The sequence below is a fragment of the Sapajus apella genome, unplaced genomic scaffold (assembly GCF_009761245.1).
Source record: "Sapajus apella isolate SASKATOON/1434 unplaced genomic scaffold, GSC_monkey_1.0 scaffold32, whole genome shotgun sequence".
NCBI lineage: Eukaryota > Metazoa > Chordata > Mammalia > Primates > Cebidae > Sapajus > Sapajus apella.
This window is the reverse complement of record NW_022436972.1, coordinates 265010-284719: the sequence shown is the minus strand read 5'-3', so window position 1 is coordinate 284719 and position 19710 is coordinate 265010. Positions and strand designations below refer to the sequence as shown.

The following is a 19710-nucleotide window of genomic DNA, read 5'->3' as shown; positions in this document are numbered from 1 at the left end:
GAGTAGCTATCAAAAATCAAAAAGGCGGCCGGGCGCGGTGGCTCAAGCCTGTAATCCCAGCACTTTGGGAGGCCGAGGCGGGTGGATCACGAGGTCAAGAGATGGAGACCATCCTGGTCAACATGGTGAAACCCCGTCTCTACTAAAAATACAAAAAATTAGCTGGGCCTGGTGGCGCGTGCCTGTAATCCCAGCTACTCAGGAGGCTGAGGCAGGAGAATTGCCTGAACCCAGGAGGCGGAGGTTGCGGTGAGCCGAGATCGCGCAATGCGCTCCCGCCCCGGTAGGAAAACAAGAAAAAAAAAAGAAAAAAAAAAAATAAAAAAAAAAAAAAAAAAATGCGTAAGACGAAGAAAAATCAAAAAGGCTTTCCCTGGGGAAGAGAAAAAGCGATTAAAGTGTGTTTAAAATAACCATACAGCTGAAGACATCTGACCCTCTGAAGTTTCTGTTTGTGCTTCTACTCCCATCTCCCACCACCTGCCATTCTTCCTTTGAGTTCTGCTCATTTTTGGGGAGCTTGGGAGGGAAACCAATGAAAAACTGTAGCCCTCAACATCATCTTCCCAGACTTATTCATTTAACCAACATTGAACCACCAAGCGTACCATCTCTGCCAGCTGCTGTGCCTGGTGCTGTTGGGGGAAGTGGGGGGGAGGTATGAGGTTGTTCCTGCCCCCAAAAGCTCCCAGAGTGTGGGCGGTTATCGTGGGCGGTTATCGGCAGGAGAACCAAGGCGTTTTGGCTCATGTGAGTCCCATCGCAGACCCCCTTAGAGGTTCAGCTTACCCACACGGGTGGGGACTGGGACCCTGGGCGGACGCCAGCCTCAGCTCCAAAAGTTACCTGCCTGCTTCCATCTAGTGCTCCCCATTCTTCCTACTTCGTGAGAGAAAATCTGAGACCCAGAGAACTGAAGCCATTTGCCCAACTCGGCCCCAAGAGCCCGGCTCAGGCCAGAACGCAGTTCCACGCTCCCTCCTCCAGAACACGACATTTCCCCAGACAAGGAGCTGATGGCCCAGTTTCAGTCTGACTGTAACCCACACATCATCACTTTTTCATTCAGTACCAAAAACCCGAAAGAAACCACGGTATACAGGAAACCTTTTCAGGTCAGGCACCTTTTCAGGTTGGTTTGGGAGTTACCGGGTCAGAGTGACTGCTACCAACATCACGGTTCCGGGTGCGCCTGCCCTTAAGAATGGGCGGGGGGGCGGGAACAAGTGCAAAGGAAATAGCATTTGTGAAATGAATCTTTCAACACCCTCTTTCTTTAAAAATGCTTGACTTAGCACACATGAGCTTTGCTTTCCTGTAAAAATGAGTACCGAATGTGGGAGAGGAGCTTGACTGCAGGGCGGACTCAGCTCTGGTTAATGTCAGTGCAGGGCTGCGGGCCCTGGCAGAGAACCTTCTGGCTCGGAGAGAAAGAAATGCCCTGGAAAGGAAAGCAGGGATGTTCTTTAGGGATAGGAATGTGTTGGGAGAAAGGCCTTTTAAGCCAGGGTATAAAGAAGTTGCTAGACCTCCGCATTGCATCAGCCTCAAAGGCAGTGAGCACTCTGATTTCCTGGGAACCAGTGTTATCATCTGCCAGCAAGAGCAGCAGCAGCTGCCTTTCTGTCAAAAAAAAAAAAAAAAAAAAAAGTCACTGAATTAAAAAGAAGGCAGTGCGTATTTTTACTGTGTGGATAGGATATTTTCAGCACATCTGGGCAAGATCTTAAACTCACCAACTGCTTCATCTAAGATGCTCAAGCTTCCTACGGATGTTTTATTGCATTACTTTCAAGTTTTATCACTTTATTTCCAATTTGTATCCTTAGGGGCAGAACAAAAATGATTTTCTGAATCATGGGAAATGATTCAAGCTGGGGACAATTTGATATTAACTGAGGACATGCAGGAGCCACAAAGCAACTTAGCACTTTCTCATATATTCTAAAATGCAATCAAAAGTGGCAAAGGGTTATTTTTTTCCCCTAATTTAATAAAATGACAGAACAACTTAAGTTACTGAAGATCTGACACTCCACCAGGATTCTGAAGTACTAGGGAAATTGAATTACTCTTTCTAAATAATACAGAAGGGGAAAATGAAAGGAAGGTATTAGAGTCTCCATACCTAAGAATAAACGAAGGAGACATGTTTAGTTTTATGAAGAAATTCAGTCCTTGAGATTTCTGGCTTTTTCCCCCTTTAACAGTCAATTCAGCTAAAGGGAAGGGAATATTTCTTCTGAGATACTACAATTTGCCGTTTAAATGGCTTTCCTGGTACGTGTGGCCTAGGAAACCTGCAATCTGTGAAGGCAGGATGGTTGTGATAAAGATGACAGTTGCCTTTGAAACATGCTGATATGGCCAAAAGAATGAGGGGCATAAATCTGAAAATGTGCAAAGAGAAATGAACATGCTTACCTAGTTCAAAGTTGTGTTAATGAATACCATGTTTGAATTCATGATTTGTGCTTTCATAGCATAGAGAACTGGTAAACCCAATCTTCTAATCGTTTGTTCCCTGAATCAATTGCTACCTCTCACTTAGGAAAAATACTTGCAAATATATTCAAGAGTGCTTATGGTATTACATCCTTTGGAAGAAAGTGAAAGTAAAAATTACTATATATCCCTAAATACAAAGTAAATTTTTTTCTCCTATTATTATTATTCAAAACAGGGGGAAATCACTGACAAGCAACATCTTACAAATGGATTGGTTATAAATAGGTTACAGATGGGTTAGTTAAGGAAGACACAGTGATTTAAAAAAAATAGTGTTACCAGTTTTAGCAAATAAAAACACAGTTACTTCAATTTAAATTTCAGTTAAACCACTTTTTTTAGTATAAGTATGTTCTGTGTACTATTTAGGACATACACTAAAACATTTTTGTTGTTTATCTAAAATTCAAATTTAACTGGGCTCCCTGGATATTATCATGCAACCCTAGTCTAAACTGACCTGAAATGCTAGTTTTGGCTGAATATAGTGGTGACCTGATGGAGCAGATGGTTTGAAAAAGAGAACAAGAGCTGGGCCCCGTGGCTCATGTCTGTAATCCCAGCACTTTGGGAGGCAGAGGCGGGTGGATCGCCTGAGGTCAGGAGTTAGAGACCAGCCTGATCAACATAGTGAAACCCTGTCTCTACTAAAAATACAAAAAATTAGCCGTGTGTGGTGATGGGCGTCTGTAATCCCAGCTACTTGGGATGCTTGAACCCAGGAGGCAGAGGTTTTTGGTGAGCGGAGATTGCTCCATTGCACTCCAGCCTGGGCAATAAGAGCAAGACTCCATCTCAAAAAAAAAAAAAAAAAAAAAAAGGAAAAAAAAAGGATAAGACATCCAGCAGGTTTAGTATTTAGGAGTTATTCTTGGAAGTGACATACACATAATTACAATTTGTTGGATGTATTGTATTGAAAACAAACCTTATAAAAATCACTTACAAAGCCACACAGTAAATGTTTTCTTTATGGTGACTACCAAATGAAAAAAAAAAAAAAAAAAAAGACACAACTAGCTGTTGCCTGAAATGTGAATGGATGCTTGCTGCCTGGGTAAAATGTCCAGCAACATACACAGAAAGTCAAATAGTGCTGGATCTCAAGCAACTTCGATGGCACAGAAATGAGGTTTTAGATAACTCAGATTATAGCAATGACAAAATAAATTATTAAAGTCAAAGATGCAGATGAGAGCTTGAATAGAATCATTTCAGTGATTCAGCAAGAGTAGAGAAAGGCAATACTCTAAAATAACGTATTAGTTTATCTAGTGTGTAATTTTATATATTTGTAACTTACTTGAATATTGTAGTGTAGGTATTTAAGCATTCTGTCTCCAGCCCTCAAAGGAGGTATTTTTTTTTCTTCTTTCTTTTTTCAATCTTCTCATTGGAAGCCAGCAGCTCATTATATACCAGACTGCCTAATGCTTTGGTCACGTGTCTAAAAATTTTCTGACAAAACATTGTGCAATTATGGACATCATGTCCATAAATTTCAGGACAATGTTTTGATTGGCATATCAGGATCAAACTCAGGTGTACCTCGATAATAATAAATTTGTGAGCCAGCTTAAAGTTTTCACCCATTTAACAAATTGTCACCAGCTGTAACCCCCACTGCCAGCCAAGAGGGGTAATGGGACCCGATTCACCCTGCTCCCCTTAAACAATTAGAAAATTGGACAAAATATATTGAAAAACAGTTTTCAGACACCAGACAAAAGGCAACACAGTATTGTGATTCCTGAGAAACAATGTGTATTATTATTGCATGAACTTACCACTTAAAAGCAGTTTGCAGGCTGCAGTGCAGGGAGGAAAATTCAAATAAAACCCAGTGTTCTTTGTGTGTTGAACAGATCAAAGCTCAGGTGGCTGGAATTTAACAAAAGGTGTGTTGGGGAGGAGGGAGCTGTGGCAGGGGAGTGGATACGGCTCTGGAAACATGTGGAGCCTTTGAGTACAGATCTGTGTATGCATGACAAGAAACTATCTGAGGTCAGAGAAAGAACTCTGAAAAAGAGTAGGCAGAACAATTCCTAGAGTTGAAACAAGGCTGAGAATAGTCCATGTTTCTACCAGTGAAGAGTTGTAGCTGGGGCATCTGCCAGAATCCTCAGAAAGAATGTTTCTGCAGTAGTGGGGCTTCATCAGCCCTGGACTAAAGGCTATTCTGGACCTGACGCATTAGGCTTAAGAGCAAGCATCAAAAGAATCCAGCTGACTGCACGTGATTTAACAGCGTGCCGTAACAAAACCCAGCACTAAACAAACACAACAAGACACAGCAACCATCACGGCAAAATTCATGATGCCCAGCATCCGATAAAAAATGTTCCGGCATGCAGAGAAATAGAAAAATATGGATCCTGAATGAAAGAAAAATCAATCAGTAAACCTGGATCCAAAAATAACAGAGATACTAGAAGGCAGAGATAAGGGTGTTTGGAAAGCCTATATTCAGATACACCTTTGAGATATTGTGGGTTTGGTTCCAGATAACTGCAATAAAGCAAATAACACAATAAAGGCAGTCACATGAATTGTTTGGTTTCTCAATGCACATAAAAATTAGGCTTACAGGCCGAGGCAGGAGGATGGTTAGAGGCCAGGAGTTGTAGGCAGCCTGGGCAACACAGTGAGACCCCATCTCTAAGAAAAAGAAAATTACCTGGGCATGGTGGCACACATCTGTAGTCCTAGCTACTTAGGAGGCTGAGGTGAGAGGATTGCTTGAGCCCAGGAGTTCCAGGTTGCAGTGGGCTGTGATCACACCACTGCACTCCAGCCTGGGCAGCACAGTGAGACTCCATCTCTGAAAACAAGAAATTATGCTCACACTGTCCTGTAGTCTATTAAGTGTTTAATAGCAGTATGCCTAAAAAAGCAATTTACATACCTTAATTTAACAAGACTTAATTGTTTAAAAAATGTTAACGTTCATCTGAGCCTTCAGCAAGTCATCATCTTTTTGCTGGTGGAAGATCTTGCCTTGGTGTTAATGGCTGCTGACTGGTCAGGGTGGAGATTGCTTAAGATTGGAGTAGCTGAGAAAATTTCTTAAAATAAGACAGCAATGAATTTCAACTCTTCCTTTCATGAAATATTTCTCTGTAGCATTCAATACTGTTTGATAATATTTTACCCATATTAGGGTCTGGGCACCAGTGGCTCATGCCTATAATCCCAGCACTTTGGGAGGCCGAGGCGGGTGGATCACCTGAGGTCAGGAGTTCGAGACCATCCTGGCCAACATGGGGAAACCCTATCTCTACTAAAAATACAAAAATTAGCCGGGCGTGGTGGCACGTGCCTGTAGTCCCAGCTGCACGGGGAGCTGTGGCAGAAGAATCACTTGAACCCGGGAAGCGGAGGTTGCATTGAGCCAGGTTGTGCCACTGCACTCCAGCCTGGGCAACAGAGAGAGACTCCGTCTCAAAAAAAAAAAAAAAAAAATTAAAAATATTTTACCCATAGTAGAACTTCTTTCAAAATTAGAGTTAACCCTCTCAAACCCAAACCCTGCTGCTGCTTTATCAACTAAGTTTATGTAATATTCTTTTTTTTTTTTTTTTTTTGGAGATGGAGTCCCGCTCTGTTGCCCAGGCTGGAGTGCAATGGCACAATCTTGGCTCACTGCAACCTCTTCCAACTCCCAGGTTCAAGCAATTCTCTTGCCTCAGCCTCCTGAGTATTGGGATTACAGGTGACCGCCACAATGCCTGGCTAATATTTTGTATTTTTTGTAGAAACGGGGTTTCTCCCTGTTGGTCAGGCTGGTCTCGAATTCCTGACCTCAAGTGATCCGTTCGCCTTGGCCTCCCGAAGTGCTGGGATTATAGGTATGAGCCACAGCACCTGGCCTATGTAATATTCTAAATATTTTGTCCTTATCTCAACAATGTTCACAGCATCTTTATCAGAAGTAGACTCCCTGTCAAGAAACCACTTCCTTTGCTCAATCATAAGAAGCAACTCCTCATCCATTCAAGTTTGATCATGAGATTGCAGCAATTCAGTCACATCTTCAGGCTCCACTTCTAATTCTAGTTTTCCTGCTGTTTCCACCAATCCATAACGATTTTTTCCACTGAAGTCTTGAACCCCTCAAATTCCTTCATTGAAATCAGCTTCTTCCAAATTCCTGTTAATGTTGATATTTTGACCTCCTCTTATGACTAACTAATGCTAATGACGTCTTGAATAGTAAATCCTTTCCAGCAGGTTTTCAATTTACCTTTTCCAGATCTACCAAAGGAATCACTACCTACAGTACCTGCGGCCTTATGAAGTGTATTTCTTAAATAATAAGACTCGGAAGTCAAAGTTGCTCCTTGATCCCTAGGCCGCAGAATAAATATTAAGTTAGCAGGCAGGAAAACAATATTCATCTCCTGTACACCCCCATCAGAGTTGTTAGGTGACCAGGTGCATTGTCAATGTGCAGCAATATGTTGGACATCTTTTTCTGAGCAATAGGTCTCAATGGTGGGCTTAAAATATTCAGTAAACCATGCTGTAAACAGATGCGCTGTCATTGAGGCTTTGTTGTTCTATTTCAAGAGCACAGGCAGAGTTTTAGCAAAATTCTTAAAAACTACAGGATCTTAGGAATGGTCAATGAGCACTGGAGTCAACTTAAAGTCGCCAGTGCATCAGCTCCCAGTGATAATCAGCCTGTCCTTTAAGCTTTGAAGCCAAGCGTTGATTTCTCCATCGATGATCTTATCTAGATCTTTTGGATAACGTACTGCAGCTTCTCAATCAGAACTTGCTGCGTGCACTGTTGTGTTCTGAAGATGGCTTCTTTCCTTAAATCTCATAAACCCACCTCTGCTGGCTTCAAACTGTTCATCAATAGCTTCCTCGCCTCTCTCAGCCTTCACAGAATTAAAGAGAGTTACGGTCTTGCTCTGGATTAGACTTTGACTGAGGGAATGCTGTGGCTGGTTTGATCTATCCAGACCACTAAAACTTTCTCCATATCAGGAATGAGGCTGCTGTTTACTTTCTTGTCATTTGTGTGTTTACTGGAGTGACAATTATAATTTCCTTCAAGAGCTTTCCTTTGTATTCACAACCTGGCTAACTGTTTGGTGCAAGAGACCAAGCTGTCAGCCTATCACAGCTTTGACATGCCTTCCTCAGCAAGCTTAATCGTTTCTAGCTGTTGATTTAAAGTAAGAGACATGCAACTCTTCCTTTCACTCAGACACTTAAAGGCCATTGTAAGGTCATTAATTGGTCCAATTTCAAAATTGTCATATCAGGGACAAGCAGCAATCATGTCAGAACACAGAAGCCCACTATTTGAAGGAAAAGGTCATGATTGCCTGCCACGGCTCCAGCAAGGCGTGCCGGAGATGTGAGCTGCCATTCCCCAGCTGCCTGCCGCTACGCCGATAGCTGATATCAACTGCGATTTACCAGCCACACTGTTCCCTGGAAGTTTCAAATGTTCAAATAAACCGAATTCCAAAATGGTTACTTGAGACTGTTTCTGCCAGTGCAACTGTTGTACTGGCAGAAAGACAGGTGGATAGATTCCTGACAGCTTCCAATTCTACCATCGTTCCTGGCAGCACTTCCCTGCAGACTGTGTTACAACAAAGAGCAGGAGAGTGAATATGGCTTTGGGGTAAGAGAGGCTGTACTAATGTCCTTCCTATGTAAACATGTTTTTGATCTTCCTTATAGAAGGGAATAATGTATTTGCCACATCAAAAGCCACATACAAAGGGCTATGGGCTGTGTCATCTGTTTTAGTAAAGATAACACGACTGGCACAACAGCTGTACTTGGAGCTGTTACTTGGTTTAGTTTATACTGTTTGCAACTGGTCTACCATCCATTCTGGCCCTCTGACTTTCAAGCACAACTCAGGCTGATAATTGGCTTACCTAGGTTTGTCATATTGTTTTCAAGTCTTTCAAAGAAGTTAACAAAAGCAAGCCAATTCCATAGACTTTTAAATATCGTTGCTTTCACACTGTTCAAACAGCCGGCCCCTGTGTCACGTTTCCCCTTCCACCTGAACCTCATCCCAAACCAATACAGGGAAAACTCTGGTAATTTTGATGCCACTTCCTACAAGCAACAAGTTCTTTATTGCTGTTTTGGAGGATTCACTTAAATACACATTTTCGGCCGGGCGCGGTGGCTCAAGCCTGTAATTCCAGCACTTTGGGAGGCGGAGGCGGGTGGATCACGAGGTCAAGAGATGGAGACCATCCTGGTCAACATAGTGAAACCCCGTCTCTACTAAAAATACAAAAAATTAGCTGGGCATGGTGGCACGTGCCTGTAATCCCAGCTACTCAGGAGGCTGAGGCAGGAGAATTGCCTGAACCCAGGAGGCGGAGGTTGTGGTGAGCCGAGATCGCACCATTGCACTCCAGCCTGAGTAACAAGAGTGAAACTCTGTCTCAAAAAAAAAAAAAAAAAAAATACACATTTTCTCAGCCTGGATTCCACCCTCTATGTAGAACGTGAGACAAAGGATTGTATGCCGATAGTCTAAGTGCAGATGCGATCTTCCGGGGCTGTAGTATGAGACGAGGAAGAGAACAAGGAAGAACGGGAAGCCAGTACAAGGATGCTTTATTCATTGGCCAGCCCAATGCGCAACGGGTGTTCCATTCTGCCGGGACCTTCCGAAAAAGGCTTATGAAATGATTCTCTAAACCGTTCTGCTCTGGGAATCAGAGGAGGAAGCATCTGCCCATTGACTCCTGTAATTCATTGGCCAGGGGTAACCGTATGAGCTTTAGCTCCTTCTTATATCCTGATCGTGCATTCCTGAGTTCAAAGTAGATTCCTACGGACATTCCACACTGAAGCATCAGAGAAGCTCTATGGCAGGAAGGGATGCATACTTGATGTGGGCCCAAGGCAAAGCACCTGCCCAAAGCTAGTCACCAAAGCCTGTGTAGGACCAGCCACTGTAGCAGTGGCTGCAGGAAGAGGGGGACTCGGAGGGGTGTACGAGCGGAATCCAGTAGAACTCAACAGACACAGTGAAAACCTTTGATTAACACTAAATCAGAGAAAACTGCTAGTTGTCTATTTTAGCATATTTTCTGCCAGTGAAGAAACTCAAGTGGCAAAACAATGACTGCATATTCGTCAAGCTGATTTTGGGGCCTAATAAATTTGCATCCATTTTTCAATCCATTAGAACTGTTGAAGTGTGCTTTTAACAGATACAGTCAATAACAAGTAAAATACAGACTACTATACTTTGTAGTATAAATGGAAAAACACACTTAAGAAATCACCTGACTTGTAAATAGGACAGCTCTCTCTGGTGGCCTCCAAGTTTACCAATTTTATCCTGACTGTTGCTTTCCAGGACCCATTTTGCAATCTGGAAATTGTGGCCACTTTACCCACTATGACCATCACAGCTTATTACTTTCTCTGGGGCCTGGAAGCTGAGGACCGAGGTTCAAGTCTGGATTTACCAGTAGCTGAATTTGAGCAAGGAAAGCCTCCCTGAACTTTATTTTCCTCATCTGAAAAATGGGGAACATAATACCTGACACAAAAAGTTTTTGTGAATAATAATATAACACATGTAAAATGCTTGGCAGAGTGCCTGGCACAGTACTTTAGGGTTTATCTGGGATAAAAAGTTAATTATGAAACTTTGAATGGTGATTTACAGTTTATTTTACACAGTGCCTTCCAGCATTTCTGTGACTCAGTGTGAAAGTCAGTTAATGATCCTTATTACTGACAGGTGCTTGGAAAAGTTGAATGACTTGACCAAGGTCTTACATAAGTAACAGACAGGGCCAAGCCCTAGGATTCTGATTCCAAACCCAGTGTTCTTTCTGATGCTTCACACCCATCCCCACCTCCCCCATGAAACATTTCCCACCATGCTGTTCTCTTCCCAGAAACAGACAATAAACAAATACCCAAACAAAAAAATACACAAGTGTAAAGATGCTAGGTAGCGCATTGCCCTAAGGACAGGTGAAGTAGGAAAAGCAGACACACTGTGGCTGAGGGAAGGGCGGGGAGGGAGGGTTCTCTGAGGAGGTGCCATTGGAGCAGACCTAAATGAACTGAGCGAGCCAGACGGAATCCAGGGAGAGGGAATTCTGGGCAGAAGGCACAGCAAGCAAAGGCCTGGAGACAGGCATGTACCTGACATTCTGAAGGTAGAGCCGGGAGGCGGTGGGAGCTGGAGTGCAGTTATTGGGTGGGGGAGTGCTGGGAAACGAGAATGGGGAGAGATGCCAAACTGGAATGTTTTAAGCAGTGCTGAGAAATTCCAACTTTATTCTAAATGTGATGGAGCCCACGGAAGACACTGTTTTTTATTTTGAAAAAACTTTATTTCCTGAAAATTTCCTTTTTACTAGGTTTTCTTATTTATTTATTTATTTATTTATTTTTGAGATGGAGTCTCACCCTGTCACCCAGGCTGGAGTGCAGTGGCACAATCTTGGCTGACTGCAACCTCCACCTCCCAGTTCAAGCAATTTCCCAGCCTCAGCCTCCCAAGTAGCTGGGACTACAGGCTTGTGCCACCATGCCCGGCTAAGTTTTTGTATTTTAGTAGAGACAGAGTTTCTCCGTGTTGGCCAGCTGGTCTCTATCTGACCTCTTGATCTGCCCGCCTCGGCCTCCCAAAGTGCTGGGATTACAGGCGTGAGCCACCGCACCCAGCCTAAAATGAAGGCATTCTTATAAAGGTTCGCCAGTGTGTGTGGGAGAGAGACTACAGAATGGCATGAGGGGGGAGGCAGGGAGGCCAGGTAGGAAGCTAGGTCATACTGAGGGATGGTGGAGGCCAGGGCGCAGGGATTAGCAGCTCTCTCCTGCTTGGAAGTAGCTGGGCCAGCTGGTGAATTCGGTTCCATGGCTGATGAAGGTGTGCAGGCTGCGGCTTCAAGCATCAGGCCGCCTACAACGGCAGGCGTGAAGCACCTGGAGCGTCACAGGTTCTGGCTCGCTGGCGAGTGGCCACCTCCCCCACACGCCGACCGACCCACAACGCAGGATACTCTCCTGCCTGTTTCTGTAACTCTCTCTCACCCACACCCTTGGAGCCACTCTCTTCCGGCACAGAGCTCCCGTTCGTTTCCACTAATACTACACGCTCGTGACTGACTCTTGCGTGCAAAGCTCCTCTGTGCAAATTTCACGTATTTCAAATATTTCATATTTCTGTTCATATTTCTCATCCCAAATATGAGGTTGTTGCAAAAGTAATTGCGGTTTTTGCCATTACTTTCAATGACAAAAACTGAAATTTCTTTTGCACCAACTTAATATCACTTCTTTGGAAACTTCTGATTATGCTACTTAGAACTGGCCCTCAATGACATTGTCATTCACCTCACCTTTCTTCCAAATATTTTAATCAAAATGTGACATTATTGATATTCTCATCTACTGCTTAACGGTTTATCATCTATCACTGAAATACACTCTGCATGAGGACCGGAAAGGAGCCCTCGCTGTCCTCTGTTGCAGCCACAGCGCCCAGGCCAGTGCTCGGCGTGTTGTAAGTATGCAATAAATGGAATGAAAGAATGAGTAACTTCAGTCCTTTCTAACACTAGGGAGCATCCTGAAAAAATCCTGTATCTATCATGGGTAGTGTTTGATCTCCGAAACCTCAACCTCTGGTGGATATAATGTCCCAAATAATATACACAGAGCTCTCTCACCCCCACTTGATTTCCAGGTACCATTTGGATTCTGATGGCACGCCTAGCCATTAGAGAGGCCCTCTCTGTACTGATGATAGCATACATTAATTCATATGCGTAATTCAATAAAGTGATCAAGCCAGAGCATGAGACATATTTTGGAAGTTACGCCTCAATGCATGAAGTGGCCATCACTTTGTTCAGCCTCAGCAGATACTTGCTACGCAAATCTCTTGTCAATTAGAGGTTATGAGCTTGACCATGTTTTTCACTCATCCTTTCACATTGCCATGGTATTATTTTAGCATGTCTTGCCAGGTGGGGTGGCTTATGACTGCAATCCCGGCACTTTGGAAGGCTGAGGCAGGTGTACTGCTTGAGGCCACGTGTTCAAGACCAGCCTGGGCAATACAGTAAGACCCCCGTCTCTACAAAAAATAATTAAAAAAAAAACCAAAACATCACCTGGGCATGGTGGTATGCACCTGTAGTCCTAGCTACTCAAGAACCTGAGGCAAGAGGATCGCTTGAACCCAGAAGTTTGAGGTTGCAGTCAACTATGATTGCACTATTGCACTCCAGCCTGGGTGACAGAATGAGACCCTGTCTCTAAATACTACTACCACTACTGCTAACAATAAGCATGTCTTGTATTTTGATTGCCCTAAATTTTATCAGTGAGTCATATCCTTTTTGTACAATATTAACTGTAATTATTTATAGTCTTTCAAAAAACAGTATATATTCTAATCCATTGCATGCATTTAGCTCTTTTCAGCAAGTTTTTTAAAAAAGAGGGAGGCCTATCTGTTGTTATTTTAAAAGAGGGATGTATCTGGGTTTGCGAAACAAAGTAGACTTCAAATGTCTCTTTTTATGCTGCAAAGACCAACTAATATTTAAATGCTCATTATTTAAGTCAGAGTCATTTCTGTGGTTCCCAAGGCTAAAGAGAATCAGGAATTTGTTCGTTAAGCAATAAATCTGGATTATGGTTAGCATCATGATTTTCAAGATTTTTTGCTTTGTAGGGAAGAATACTGAAAAAGGCCTCTCTACTTGGAGATTGTGCGTGTGTGTGTGTGTGTGTGTGTGTGTGTGTGTGTGTGTGTCTGTCTGTCTGTCTGTCTGTCTGTCTGTGTTTGACACAGGGTCTCATTCTGTTGCCCAGGCTGGTCTTGAACTCCTGGGCTCAAGTGATCCTCCCGCCTCAGCTTCACGAAGTTCTGGGAAAAGGTAGAAGAACATAGCTGTAGATAGAAATACAAATAGTAGCACTGATAAATGTGGAGGAGGTCAGTATAAAGTAGGGGCTCTTACCAGATTGCAAGTATTTTGGAAAATGTCAACATAACTAATTTCCATATTTAAAAAGTATTCTACCATCAATTGTTCCTGTTCTTGAACTTAGAAGTGGAGATAAAATATTTTCTAGCCAGGTGTGGTGGCTCACTCTTGTAATCCCAGCACTTTGGGAGGCCAAGGTGGGTGGATCATTTGAGGTCAGGAATTTGAGACCAGCCTGGCCAAAATGGTGAAACTCCATCTCTACTAAAAATACAAAAATGGGCCGGGCATGGTGGCGTGCGCCTGTCATCCCAGCTACTAGGGAGGCTGAGGCAGGAGAATCACTTGATCCTGGGAGGTGAAGGTTGCTATGAGCCAAGATCACGCCACTGCATTCCAGTCTGGGTGACAGAGTGAGACCCTGTAGCAAAAAAAGAAAGAAAAAATTCTAAAAACCAAGTTCTCTTTTGGATATGTTCAGTTCAAGATTCAAGATAGTATTTGACATCCGACAGAAAGTCATCCATTCATTCAGCATATATTGATGGGCACTGCTGTAAGGCACTCTTCTTGTCACTGGGACTATTGTAAATAAATAATTCCTTCCTGAAGTTTCTTTTCTAGTGGGAGAGAAAAACCAGTAAACAAGTAGACACCTCACCGATGCTCAGTGCTGTGCTGGAAAACCAAGCAGGTACTGGGGAAGGGAGGCAGGCGGGCTGTGATTTTTTTTTAAGGCGAAGTCTTCCTCTACTGGCCACACTGGAGTGCAATGACAGCATCTTGGCTCACTGCAACCTCAGCCTCCTGGGTTCAGGTGATTCTCCTGCCTCAGCCTCCTGAATAGCTGGGATTACAGGCATGTGTCATCATACCAAGCTAAATTGACCTTTTTTTTTTTTTTTTTTCTGAGATGGAGTCTCACTCTGTCGCCCAGGCTGGAGTGCAATGACATGATCTCGGCTCACTACAACCTCCACCTCCTGGGTTCAAGCAATTCTTCTGCCTCCCGAGTAGCTGGGATTACAGGCACCCGCCATCACACCTGGCTAATTTTTGTATTTTTGTAGAGATGGAGTTTAACCATGTTGGGCAGGCTGGTCTTGAACTCCTGATCTCGGGTGATCTGCCCGTCTTGGCCTCCCAAAATGCTGGGATTACAGGCGTGAGCCACCACGCCTGGCTGCCGGGCTAATTTTTATATTTTTAGTAGAGATGGGTTTCACCATGTCGGCCAGGCTGGTCTCAAACTCCTGACCTCAAGTGATCCACCCGCCTTGGCCTTCCGAAGTGCTGGGATTACAGGCATAAGCCACCATGCCCGGCCTCAGGCTGTGATTTTTAAAGCGGAGAGGGAGAGCCTCTCTAAAGATGAGATTTGAGCAGACCCCAAAATATTGTCAAGATGCTTGCTGGGGAGACCACTGGAGGCAGATGCAGGCAATAGCAAGAGTGAAGGCCTTAAGACCAAATGTGCTTGGCACGCTTGAGGGTCAGCAAGGAGAGTGGTGGAGTGGGAGTGCAGTCCCTGGGAGGAGATGGACAGAAGCTGGGACCAACCAGGGAAGGGAGGCCAGAACACTACGGACTTCTGGGTACAGCAGGGGAGGGATGTGAGCAAGGAGTGATGTGATCTCCATGTCCAGCGCTCACTCAGGATGCGCTGTGTGAAGACTAGAAGGGCGGAGGTTACCGGAACAGTCTAGGAAAGAGGCCCGTGCCTTGCTAGAGGGAGGTACATACAGTGTGGGTGGTGAGGACAGAGCGACTCAGAATGTTTTCAAGGGAAGGTTGGCAGGATTTGCATATGGAACAGATGTCTTGTGTGAGGAAGATGGTGCCAGGGCTGCCGCCTGGCATGGACAACTAGAGGGGGGCAGGTGCTCCTTCTGCCTCCTCTAGCTGGTTGAGTCTGTAGGAGGCAGTGGCTGGAGGCTGGAGTCACCTTTCTGGGCATGGACGCATTCAGTCTAGATATGTGGGAATGAGTCGGACAGGACAGGGAGGTCTGGATTAGAAGTCTGGGAATTATCAGCCTATCAGTCATAAGCCTGGATGGCAGCACCCGGGGCACAAGTGTAGACTGAGAAGCCAGGTCTGAGATGGAACAGGATACTCCTGCTCTCAGGGAGCTTCCATCCCACTGGGAAGAAACAGAAAATTGGCAAATAGATGTCATCATTCAGGTCTAAGGGTTACGTAAAAAAATAAAGCCAGGGGATGGAATAGAGACTGCTGGCAGGCATGTGGGTGTGGATGGTACTTGTCACAGATCCAAGTAAATGCAGGAACCAGGTGCTTGGGGAGAATGCCAGCTGGATGTACACTCAATGGTCACCTCCATGTTTAATGACAGGACAGGAGACGGAGCAGGATAACTCAGAGAATGGGGACAGACAGAGAAACAAAAATCTGAGAACTGAGACTTCAGGCTCTTGGACTGTCAGGGTTTTGCTTTTGGAAATTCACATAGAAAACTCAAGTCAGTAGAGTAGCCCTCTCTCCAAGCCACTTCCCTGCTAATGTTTGCTCAATCTTCAGACCAGCCTGAAGGTGCGTAACCCTAGAGTCGTGTGTGTGTATTAGTGTCTGTGTGTTTTAACATATATTCCTCAGACCACTAGAGGTTATTAAAAATGAAGTTTTCAGGCAGGGTGTGGTGGCTTACGCCTGTAATCCCAGCACTTTGGGAGGCTAAGGTGGGTGGATCACGAGGTCAAGAGATCGAGGCCATCCTGGTCAACATGGTGAAACCCCGTCTCTACTAAAAAATACAAAAATTAGCTGGGTGTGGTGGCACGTGCCTGTAGTCCCAGCTACTCCGGAGGCTGAGGCAGGAGAATTGCTTGAACCCGGGAGGCGAAGGTTGCAGTGTGCCGAGTTCGTGCCAGTGCACTCCAGCCTGGCACCTGGCAACAGAGTGAGACTCTGTCTCAAAAAACAAAAATGAAGCTTTCATGTTCCATCCTAACTCTAACCTCGGGGACTAGATACTGAAGGGAGGAAAAATATTCCAGAGGATTCTCATATTCACTAAGCTTGAAAACCTCAGCTTTAAAGGCAAGGAAAAAAAAAGGAAAACAATGAGAAAGGATTGGAAATAAGAAGGCACAGTAAGAGGTAAAAACCACAGAAATCAGCTGGGCTGCGTGGCTCATGCCTGAAATCCCAGCACTTTGTGAGGCCAGGGCAGGCAGATCACTTGAGGTCAAGTGTTTGAGACCAGCCTGGCCAACATGGTGAAACGCTTTCTCTACCAAAAATACAAAAATTAGCCAGGTGCAGTGGTGGGCACCTATAATCCTAGCTACTTGGGAGGCTGAGGCAGGAGAATCTCTTGAACCCAGGAGGCCGAGGATACAGTGAGTGGAGCTCGTGCCATTGCACTCCAGCCTCAGCGACAGAGCGAGGCTCCGTCTCAGAGAAAAAAAAGAAGGAAAGAAAAAAGAAAAAAACCCCAAACCAAACTATGGAGTAGGGGAGCTCAGAAGGGGAACTCATAACCAGATCCACACATCCTGAGAATGCACTGGGGCGGAGGACTTAAAATGGAAACATTTCAGCTCCTAGAAATTCCCCTTACTGTATGGTTATGCCTATCAGGATAGAGATTCCTCAGGTATTTTGTTTTAGAACGTTTTTATATCATTGAGTTGGGTTTTTAAGAAAAAATGTTAGTGTTTTCCCTAATCTTCTGTATTTTCTGAAGGAGGAGGAAAAGGAATTATTAGGGATGTAACAATCACATCCTTCTCAGTACAACACAGAATAGATGAGGAATTATTCCAGCGATTGAAGGCTCACCTTCAATCTTCCAATTAGATAGCAGTATCTTCCAATTAGAAAGGTGTCTGTGTTTCATATCTTACATTATGGTACCAAGTATAACAGAAAAAAGGATCCATATCTAAGACTCCAGTCACTACTCCATTGTGGAAACAGACACATAGGTATTATTAATGAAGAGTGAAGAGATTTCTTCAGAGGCCACTTGTTAAGGCGTATTTTAAAATTAAAACAAAAACTCTCTGTACGTATAAAAAATACAGCTGACTCCATATTTTGATTTATGAAAAATAAATTTATTACATAACACCTTGTTTTTAACAATGTTCAATTATTTTTTATCCAGAATACTTGTGTCATTCATGTAAAATAGCTTGATACAGTACATTGTATGTTATAGGGTTTTTTTTCCTCAAAAATTCTAAGGCTCTCCTATTCCTTCTCCTTTGCTGAAGTAAGGGCACCCTAAACAACGTGCGAACAAGTTTTCAAAAGGAAAATTAACTGAACAAAATTTTAATAGCACTATACCAACCAGCTTTAAAATCAGGACGAAAATATTTGAATTGGATGCCGCACCTTTTTAAGGAAGTTATCATTCATGCTTTTTTCATCTTAAAGCATGCTCACAAATCAGCAACACCAACAGGAAAAATAAAACACTGTCTATGACAATCATTTTAGTTTGTTTGCTGAACCAAACAGGTTTATATCAATGACAACATATTTAATTACTATCAAATAGCAGCTTTAATACCAGTCAAGTCATAGATTGAAAATAAAAACAAACTTATAAGTTGGAAGTTAATCTTTGGGAGTTTTGAAACCTTTCTGGAAAAACTATGTGGCTTTCTGTACTTTCAAAAAAATCCAAGCAATATTCTTGGTCAGAAAACACTGATTAATGTAGAAAATGAATCAACCCACTGATAAGACACTAAAAAGAAAGGTGTACCAAAATAATCTCATGTTGAGTCTTGGTTATTTTGTTAACATATACTGTATGTTTCAAGTACCAGTTAAACTTTGTGTTTGTGTGTGTACTATTGGTCAGATAATGTTGTTACACTGAAAAAATTCACCACATACAAAGACAAATGCTTGCCCCTAGCACATTCACAGCTTCAACTGCTACAGACTGTCACTGAAAAAAATGCATTGGTCAGTCTGAACCATGTCAAGTAAACTATGGAAGTAGCAAATCCACAACACAAACTGTGCTAGCACTTTCTTTTCAAGTCTAACTCCAAAATAGGTACAACTTGGAAGCCACTACCCCAATCTGTGAAAAGTGGTGGAACTTGGCTACTGGACATTTTGAAGATGTGGTTGTACAGTACATTCTCATGGCCCATACCAGGTTCCCGTGGAGAGCTGCACAGTCAGCCCTGCAGCATTCGCAACAGTGCATGGACAAGATTCCGATGCAGCTCAGTACCGATGTGTCTGATGTGAGTACTGTGGAGGCTGCTGGGAGGTAGCTGAGTATCCCATGCTGCTCTGCGGCTGTGATGTGCTTGGTCCAGGGTTGGGATAGGCAGCATGTGGATTGGAACGCTGGAAAGGAGATGAGGGAGAAGTGTGATTCAGGAGCTTCTAGGGGGCAGTTCGATCCCAAGCAGCAAAACTTGTATGTGACTGAAGCATCATTATATTTCAAGGAAGAAAGGATGTATAGGTTTTGTGCTACATACTAACTTTAGAATTAAAGACAGAAACCCCCAATCTTTTAACATCCTCTTCTCTTGGGGAAGGTCAGAAATGTTGCCAGTAAATAATATGAACCCTAAGCTTATTACTATGCTGTGCAAATACATTTTTTTTTTCTACAGCAGTAAGCCCTTTTCATGCTGTTTTGTATCTACTTGGTAAATTTCCTTAAGATGTTTACACAAGAAACTTAATGATGTATACATAAAAATTCAAAGCTTATTTCCGTGCTTTCTTCAGTAGAAACCCCTCCAACCCACACAAGACTAAATAATAAAAATGAATGTAAGAGAAGGTACCACAGAATCCATTTCTTTGGCATTAATACATGTTTATGCCCTTAAAACTATTTTTTTTTCTTTTGAGACAGGGTGCCACTCTACCACCCAGGCTGGAGTGTAATGGTATCACAATTGCTGGGATTACAGGCATGCACCCCCATGCTCAGCTGATTTTAAGAATTTTTTTTTTGTAGGAACAGGGTCTCGCTATGTTACACAGGTTGATCTCGAACTCCTGGCCTCAAGTGATCCTCCCCTCAGCCTTCTAAACCACTGGGATTATGGGCATGAGCCACTATGCCTGGCCCCTTTAAACTATTGAATCTCATTTTCTGCTACAAGTTTAATACAAAAGTAAAAATATAACATGTAAGAAGGGTGGTGTTCTCAATTCTAAAATGGCACAGAGAAAGAATGTGATGGTTTGAGGTTCTCTAATTTGATCTGTTAGATTCTTATTCCCA

The 19710-nt window shown here is 43.4% G+C and overlaps 1 protein-coding gene across 5 annotated transcripts in view; it reads right to left on the bottom strand.

Annotated features, from left to right (window-relative positions):
• Positions 1-17529: 17529 nt before the first annotated feature.
• The window catches only part of CDK8 (cyclin dependent kinase 8), a 134584-nt gene continuing 132403 nt past the window's right edge, over positions 17530-19710 (bottom strand). For all 5 annotated transcript variants that reach the window (XM_032294362.1, XM_032294358.1, XM_032294359.1 and 2 more), the window contains one exon: positions 17530-18812. In XM_032294362.1, coding sequence (XP_032150253.1) covers positions 18687-18812 — 126 coding nt within the window. In that variant the 3' untranslated portion in view covers positions 17530-18686. The remainder of the gene's footprint in view (positions 18813-19710) is intronic.